The 9,079-nt window shown below is 37.0% G+C and overlaps 1 protein-coding gene across 1 annotated transcript; it reads left to right on the top strand.

Moving 5' to 3' along the window:
- Positions 1-4,490: 4,490 nt before the first annotated feature.
- On the top strand, positions 4,491-8,707 carry LOC137942132 (probable galacturonosyltransferase 9). The gene is made up of 3 exons (XM_068787823.1): positions 4,491-4,987; positions 5,082-6,206; positions 8,184-8,707. Exons 1-3 carry the CDS (start codon positions 4,844-4,846, stop codon positions 8,457-8,459), a joined length of 1,545 nt encoding a protein of 514 aa, XP_068643924.1. The 5' UTR covers positions 4,491-4,843; the 3' UTR covers positions 8,460-8,707.
- Positions 8,708-9,079: the final 372 nt, after the last annotated feature.

Here is a 9,079-nt window from a genome sequence, read left to right as displayed (position 1 = left end):
ACACATAAAAATTTACAATCACCCAAATACAACTATAAATATAGTATAAATTTAAATTACCCAAATAAGAAAAATATGAGAAAGATACCATTATCTCTCAGGATGTGATTAAACATTGAAAAGTTAGAATTACATGCTAATAAATGAAAATACGCATTGAACACAAAAGAAAATATATGAAGTCCATTTATCTTGTTTGTTAAAGATGATAAAAGTTAAGCTTTAGATGCACATTAAAAGGGGAAAAATCGTCCTTTCTATCTCTCTCTCTTTCTCTCGCTCATTGGAATGTTGGAGTGAGCTTTTCTCTGATGTGGCTTTTGCAATTTTTTAGGCGTAATGATGGGTTTAAAAAAAGCATCGGAATTAGTGCCAAAATCAAACCTTTAGGGGGGGGTTTGTGCACTTTGTAAGTGCAGGGAAAATGGGAGGGAACTTTCCCCAATGAAAACAAGAGAGAAAGTGAAATACTTGTTTGTGTTAGTATGTACAGTGTAAAGTATTTGTTGGTGTTAGTGTGCACAATATAAAGTATGGTGTAAAGTACTTATTTGTGTTAGTATGCACAATATAAAGTGTGGTGTAAAGTGCAGATAAATTATTTATTAAATAAAATATTTTAATATATTTGACTTACAGAAAATTCAAATAATATTAGTTAATAAATAAAATATATTAAATATAACAATTAAACAAATGCTTACTTTTATATTATTAAAATTGTGAATTATAATTTTGTAATATCTAAATATGAAATAATTATACAAAAATCGTACTACACAAACATCGTAATAATAAAAATAAAAATAATATAAATATAACTCAATTGCCTATTTAATATAAAAAATTACAATTGTACATACAAAAATACAACACAAAAAATATTTTTCAAATTAGGGTGGGGAAACAAGGTGGATCTAGGTCCATTTTTTAACCTTTTTTTTTGTCAAATTAGAAGTTGGGGTTTGAGGTTAAGGGTTCGGGTCGACTTGAGTTCTTAAAAATATGGCTAGAGGGAATGAGGCAAGAACGGAGTTGAGGGAAAGGAAAATGGTGTGGAAAAAACCTTGGTTTTGAAGTCGAGGCTCAAGGTTAGGTTGAGTGTTTAGAAACCCCACTTGACCCAAACATTAAACAAAGCTAAAACTATTTTAAAAGGAATGAAAGAAAATAAAAATAAATTATTAGTTTTAATTATACTTTATAATTAAAAAATAAATTTGGGAAGTAATTAAATACTAAGTATTGCATAATGAAAAAGTCCAAAATATGTATATAAAATAAAAAACAGAAAAAAGAGATTATAAAAAAAATAAAACAAAACATTAATAATAACAATAGGTATTTAAAAGGAAAAATTAATAATAGTAATTATGGCGTGCGTTGCATTGAGTTACTGTAGCTTGTCTTCCTCGCTCAGTGAGTGGAAAGACGAATAACGGAGGTTGTAGAGAGAGGAGAGAAGTCACTGAAGGTCGTTGGTGCTGGGGACGACAAGAGGAAGAGAGTCGAGCATCAGGTAGAGGTCGCAAAGGGGCGATTGAAATTACTGAAGGGCGCGAGTGAGAGAGGAGCCGGAGAGGTTGAAGAGAGGGGAGAGAAGTCGCCGAAGGTCGTCAGTGCTAGGGACGGGGAGAGGAAGAAAGTCAAGCATCGAGGGAGAGGTCACAAAGGGGGCGATAGAAATCGCCGAAGGTCTCGAGCGAGAGAGAAATTTTTTTCTCCAAAACCCTTTCGTTCGACAGCCCGAGCCCAATGTAATTGATGGAGGGAAAGTGAATTTCAGAGCTCGACCCCTCTGAATTTACTTTCCCTCCCAACTTCCAGAGGGCACTAACGGGTTTTAATACATTTTACCCAACATAAGTGAAATACCGAGGGCACTAATAGGGCCTTAGGAGCTCCTTAAAAATCTATGTCTTCCGTCTTTTTCAAAATTGAAAAAGCAAACCTTGTCGTAGACTGAATCACTGGTGACGAAGCAGCCTCTCCTCCACCTGCTTCCATATCTCTGAATCTCTGATGGATGAGCCATATGTTTGCATGGGAAAATATTCCATCGATAGCCATAATTTCCTATGCAATCACGGAATACTGGGTGACATTCGACAGAACCACAACCACAATTCTCAGCGCATTGGCGAACCTAACGGTGTCTCGTATGACCTCCTAGTAGGTGAAATCCTTGTTGGTGTATTGGTCGGTGTCTTGGAGGACGAATTCCAGTAAGGTGAGGTTTGACACCGGGACAACTGGGTAATGACTGCGAAAAATATGGTCTTCTTGTGCCATTGGTCATTGTAGAGATCTGAGGAACAAGGCGCGTGGTTTTTAAAGGGTAGAGAGAGTTGCGATTGGAAGAGATTTTCTGAGACTTTTCATTTCGATTTCGAAAGACTTCGACATCAAAATGAAAAGTGGAAACGAAGCCCGTTGCTCCTGAGTCTCAAAAGACAAAAGTGAAATAGGTTTTATTAAGTAACCGAGTTGGCTCGCGAATGAAACTGCACCTCACTCGTTCGGCTTGGTTACTTAGGGGGTTAGTTAATAATGAAGTTGAAATGAAGTTCACGCGTATTATGTAGTTCATTTAATTAGGCTTTAGGGGTGAATGAGCAAAAACATCATCTGAAAACCGCAAGTAATCTGCTCAGGCTAAAATGGTGGAATTGTGATTCAGTTTGATTTTTTGAATTATTCACTTGAAGCCATCGTTCGGGACACATCGATTTTTTTGTTCTCCTACTCTCTTCTTCCTCTTGTATTTGTGCTCCCTCTCCCTTTTCTCTCTCTCTCATTTCCCTCTCTCTTCTCCCTCTCGGCCTCTGCTGCAAAGTTGCCATCGCCGAGCTTCCATCGCAGTTGCCTGACATCGCTCCGTCGTAGAGCGTCTCTGTTGCAGGGCCTCTAGCGTACCATAGAAGTGCCGCTTGCATCGCTGTTGCCTGTTGGTTAGAGTTACAACTCCCGATTCATCTTGACCCTCGAAACCAAAAGTGACAAAGATCCAAAGATCTTGGAGAGACCTATGCAGGGGATGCTCTAAGGAGGGGAGAGCCTACAAAAATCAAGGGTTTCAGTTTTTTTGAAGCATTAAAACTGTGAGGGATAGTAGATTCCTCGTGTTCATCTACCTAAATCTAGGCTTGTCTCCCTACCATTATCGGCGTCGTGAGGAAGATGACGTTGTGATTTAATTTTTCTTAAGTTAGGAATAATTAAACTAGCATTATTTATTTATTATATTTATTTTTTAATTACTGTATTATTTTAGTGATTTAATAGTAGTAATTAAAATATTATTAAATCAAATATTTGATCAATTATTTATGTTTTATTATCCCATGTTTATAATTAATTAAACTAATAATTTTTAATTTTGTAAAAATATATTATTAATTAATACTACGAGAAAAATGCATGCCCTGTTATTAATAAAATAATTATTTTTATTTATTTAGTATATCCAATTTGTAATTACTGTATTAAATTAGTGATTTAATAGTCATAATTAAAATATCGTTAAAGTGAAAATTTGATTAATTATTTTGGTTTAATTATCCCATTGCTATAATTAATTAAACCAATGGTTTTAAATTTGGTGGCAATATATTATTAATTAATAATACGTAAAAATATATATTATGTTATTGATTAAAATAATTTATTTATTTATTATTATTATATTAAATTAGTAATTTTTAATTTTAAAATATATTTGATATTATTAAAAAATTAAAAAATTATTAATTTTATTCGCTTATGTTAGTTTTACTTATTTTTATTTTTTATAATTTATTACAATCACAGATAATTATTATATTATTTTATAATAAACTTTAATAATATAATATAATATAATATAATATAATATAATATTTTATTTTATTAATTAATATTAATTTATTTTAATATTACATTAAATCACTTATTTATATAATAACTATTTTTATTTTTATTATTTATTTATTTAGATATATATTCTATCTAAATATATTATAAAAAAATACCCATTCCTTTGTTTACATCATATTTTCCATTTCGGCGTCCCCACCTCGATGCACTTTAACTCGGCCATTTTGGTATCCGCACTTCGATGCACTTTAACTCTGTCTTTCCATCTGGTCAAAGCCGAGTTGGAGCTATTCCCGATAACGATGATGGTTGAGATGACTCGGCTTCCGTGCCGTCCGAAAAGCTAATCAACATATGTGCTGGCCCGGTGCGCGGAGACCCTGAAACGATCGATCATCTTTGTTCCAAGTTCCTGTCTCTGTCGATAATCTGTTTTCCATACTTGCTTTCTGCCATTCTGCCCACTTCTACACAGAAAAAAAAATAAAAAAACCTCCAATGGCATCAACGGTGAAATCGGAAATGAACTGGCTGCAATTCCGGTACGGTAGATCTGGACTTTGGAGAGAGGGATAAAGTCGGTGAGTAGAGGAACAAGATTCAAAACCATTAAATACCGGTGTGGCACCTTCGTCTAGTCGAAACTCGTAAGTCTTGGATTACGATTACCAGGAAAGGAGGAAGCAACGGAAAGACATTCACATTAGCACATGGCTGTCGCCATCTCTGGCTTCTGAGAGAATATCTCTATTGCGTTCATCCATGGTTCCTCGCTTGCGGCGTTTTACCAAGTACGCCGTGAAAGAAATGACGAGTTGATATCCTTCTGGGTGTACGATCTGGAGAAAGGGTTCGGCGAAAGATCTTCTCCTTCCTCGCTGCGCCGTGGAGGCCGAGTGAGTTACTGCGTTCCCTCTCTCGTAATTTTCTCGAACGGCTCCTGTGCGCATTGTTCCAGATCCGGGAGAGCACCGCTATCAATCTAAAGATGGGAAGCGCCACTCGCAGCACCCGCGTGTCCACCTTCCGCAATTTTTTTACTTACCGGGTTTTTGTTTCCGCCATGTTCACGCTTCTCTTCCTGGCTACCGTCTCCGTCCTCTTTACCACGAACCCTGCCTCGATCCAACAGGTGAGCATCATGTTCCTCGGTTTCTTTCTGTCATCCGTCGTATTTCGGTTCTTCTTGCATTTGCTGACAACCCATTTATTGTTTTGCCCTACAGAGTCCCAATTCAGGGACTGTTCCCACCTATGTTGGTCGTACATTCTTGGCCCTCAAATCGGATCCACTGAAGACGAGACTGGATCTTATTTACAAACAAGCCACTGACCATATCGCGTTAGTCAATGCATATACTGCTTATGCTCGGAAATTGAAGCTCGAAAATTCTAAACAGCTTAAGACCTTTGAGGATCTTGTCCAGGATTTCTCTGACCTTACCTCTCGACCAGCTTACAAGCAAACTTTGATTGATACAGATGGTCCGATTGACGAAGAGGTGCTTCGCCAATTTGAGAAGGAAGCCAAAGAACGGATCAAGATTGCTCGCCAGCTGGTTGTGGAAACCAAAGAATCATTTGATAACCAGCTCAAGATCCAGAAATTGAAGGATACCATCTTCGCTGTTAATGAACAACTAACTAAAGCTAAAAAGCACGGCGCACTTTCGAGTTTAATTTCGGCAAAGTCGATCCCCAAAAGTCTGCATTGCATTCCCATGCGATTGGTCAATGAGCTAATCGCCCATCCGGAGGAGTACGTTGAGGAGAAGCATCAAGCTTTCGAGGATCCCTCGCTTTACCATTACGCCATCTTCTCCGACAATGTGATTGCAACTTCTGTAGTAGTAAATTCCTGTGCTCGGAACGCAGTCGAACCGACGAAGCATGTATTCCACGTCGTGACCAACCGGATGATGGTTGCGGCCATGCGAGTATGGTTCAAGATGCGTCCTATCGTTGGCGGCGCTGTTGTAGAAGTTAAGGCCATGGAGGATTTTGATCTGTTTGATTCATCTCGTATACCTTCGTTGGACCATATGATATTTTATCTACCAGATATGTACCCGAACTTGCACCAGATCTTGTATTTGGATGATGATGTCGTCGTACAGAAGGACTTGACGGGGCTTTGGCGGGTTAATATGGAAGGGAAGGTGAATGGGGCAGTGGAAATTTGCTTCGGACCATTTCATCGGTTTGGTCAATATTTGAATTTTTCAAATCCGGTTGTTAGAGAAAGGTTTAATCCAAAGGCTTGTGCGTGGGCATTTGGGATGAACATATTTAATTTAGATGCATGGAGGAGGGAGATAGACACCGATCAGTACCGTTACTGGGTGAACTTGGTGAGACCTACTTCTATTTGGCTTGTTGCTGTTTTGAAAATCATGCTACATGTGCCAGAAATTTCGTAGATCTATTCAAATATGTATACAGATATGATCAGACATCTGACTCTGTGTTAGGGCAAAAGATGACCCCTGACAATTTTTTGTTTTACTTTGGTGTCTGGTTATTTGAATTTATGATTATTTTTAACTTTCTATTGTCTTTTTTACTCTGTGGAAAGCCATTCAACAGGCAGATGAGTGCTAGACTGAGTGTTCTGGTTCTATTTTCATGGCCTTGAATTTATCAGTTTGACATATTGTGTGGTTACTTCTTGTTGGTGTTTCTTGCACTGTACTTTGGCTACTAAACCTAGCAAAAATGTTTTCATATATTTTCCTAAATTCTTGTTTCTTGTATGATAAGATCCCATGGTTCTTGTTGGAGTAAATTAAAGTGTCTGATAAGTTGTTGAATCTTTAGGGTCTTATGTTTTATAAGATTCTGATAGAAAATAAAAAAAGGAAGTGAAAAGTTCCTGTTTTAAAGGTAGGTGTGTGTGTGAGAGAGTGAGAGAGAATTACAGAACTACACTTCCCTTAATAACTTAAAAGTGAGGACATTCCATTACTTCAATAAAATTACAGAAAAAAACAGGGACTTTTAACTTCTTATGCTCTAATAATTCTTAATCCAGATCTTATGATTCCATTTGTTTCCATATCAGTAAGGGGTTTGGGTTTCAGAAAACAATTCATAGTTCAAGTTAGACTCAACTTTGTAAAACATGAATTTTATGTTGTTCCTTTGCGGTAGACATTTACTGCAAATGTAAACCCTGGTGATTCTGGTTTTCAAGTCACAGTTTATGACAAATCTTGTATACATGGTCTTAAACAATTTCTGTTGAGTATTCTCTGTTTGCTTCAATTGTAGTTTGACAGTGAAAGATGGAGAATACAACTGAATGTAACCATTTCAAAAGTTCACCTTTTTTTTCTGTTTCAATTTCTGCCAATTTGTCTCAGGTTTGATTATTTAATAATTGAAATACTTAGTAATTTTTGCTGAAGTATAGCAATTTTCTGTAAATGGACCTGTTGATATCTTGTTGTTTAGGATAGAATTTTATTTTTATTTTTTTTGGGGGGGGGGGGAGGGGGAATTGTAATTTTTTTTTTGATAAAGATGTATTAATAAAACGAGAGAAATTACAAAATTTGGGAGGGGGGGGATTGTAAATTTGAGTCTACACCCAACTGAAGTCATCGGAATCTTTGTTGTAAGTTAAAATACCACTCTTGATTTGTCCCAAGTGCTCTGTATGTTTCAGTAATGGGCTAATGTGCAGTAGAAATTGTCCTTGGGAGTTTTACTGAGGATGTTCAGATGCAAATTATTATATGAGGTGATGTCAAAAGTCCTTCCTGTTACTAACCATTGTGCCAAAAGACCGGTCTGTTAGCGAAGGCGCAGCATGCATATTAAAGACAAGTCATTCCAACACTCCCCCGCACGGGGAACACCCGTATACAAATGCAAATGCACAATCCCACCTATACGGGGACGGCCAAAGACAAAGTCTCACCTATGCGGGGACGAAACAAACGGAGAGCGGGACTCGAACTCGAGACCACCTGCTCTGATACCATGTTACTAACCATTGCGCCAAAAGACCGGTCTGTTAGCGAAGGCGCAGCATGCATATTAAAGACAAGTCATTCCAACACTTCCAACATGAAAATCTTTGACCGCTAGTTTGTAATTGGTTAAGTCAGGTCCTTATATGACATACATACTGGGGTTCAACAGGTATTATATAATATCATTTGCATACTAACAAGTACTGGTTGTTTGCTTTTATCTGTCTATTGATTGCTTATTATGAGTTGCCACCTTTGTTATCATGACTTGTTTTCAGAAAATTCACTATGAATATTCTGGTTGTCACAAAATTCGAATTTTCATATCTTTCTGCTTGATTAATTTTGCAGAATGAGAATAACACACTCTGGAAGACTGGTAGACTACCTCTCGGCCTTATGACTTTCTATGGGACAACTAAGCCACTGGATAAATCTTGGCACGTCATGGGCTTGGGCTACAATCCTAGCATAAGCATGGATGATATCAAGCAGGCTGCAGTCATACATTTCAGTGGAAACATGAAACCGTGGCTTGATATTGCAATGAACCAGTTCAAGGAACTCTGGACCAAGTACGTAGACAGCGACATGGAGTTCGTGCAGGCATGTAATTTTGGGCTTTAGGCAAAAAGTTTTTGGAAGGAGAAATGACTAAAGTGATTGAAATTGAAGCTGTTCAAACTATGTGAGAGTATGAGATGCTTTAAGTAGTTGAAGAAATTCTTTTGCACTGAATCGTTCAGTCAATTGAAATTACACGGATGACAAGTAAATTGTTTTGAGACATGTGAATCGTAAGATTCACTGACAAGATGAGAAAAAATGTAAAGTTTTCTTAATGTTATTAACAGGTTCACAGCTTGTTTGGCTTATGGATTCAGGAGTACAAGTTAAAATTTGTTGCATACCTCCCAATGTTCTTTTGGGCCTTTTGTGATTTGTTCAGTAGTTTATGCCAGGTACAGAAGGTTTCTGACTTTTACTGATCTATCCAGGGGGACTGAATTGTAGTTTTGTCAGTGAGGAAAAACTATGTATGGCTAAAACAGACTGAGATACCGAGTACCAATAAATACTTTAAACGAAGTTTGCTCTTAGTCCCACTGTATCCAAATATGATTACAAAGGCTGAAGTGATTTTTATGTGACACAAGAAATTCCAAATATTGGCTTGCAGTAACCTTTCTTGATTAACAATCTAAAGTGGGGAAAATTCGAAATTACAGTTGAGTGTGGAGCCCTGA

Source organism: Aristolochia californica, unplaced genomic scaffold (genome assembly GCF_029961685.1).
Source record: "Aristolochia californica isolate CCGP_79_NKW_82.1479 unplaced genomic scaffold, dmAriCali1.0.hap1 SCAF_9, whole genome shotgun sequence".
NCBI lineage: Eukaryota > Viridiplantae > Streptophyta > Magnoliopsida > Piperales > Aristolochiaceae > Aristolochia > Aristolochia californica.
This window is presented reverse-complemented; position numbering and strand designations above follow the sequence as displayed.

Coding starts and splice junctions, on each gene's coding strand:
- LOC137942132 (XM_068787823.1), top strand. CDS start 4,844: ATGGGAAGCGCCACTCGCAGCACCCGCGTGTCCACCTTCCGCAATTTT. Junction 4,988..5,081: donor ACCCTGCCTCGATCCAACAG/GTGAGCATCATG, acceptor TTTGCCCTACAG/AGTCCCAATTCAGGGACTGT. Junction 6,207..8,183: donor ACCGTTACTGGGTGAACTTG/GTGAGACCTACT, acceptor TTAATTTTGCAG/AATGAGAATAACACACTCTG.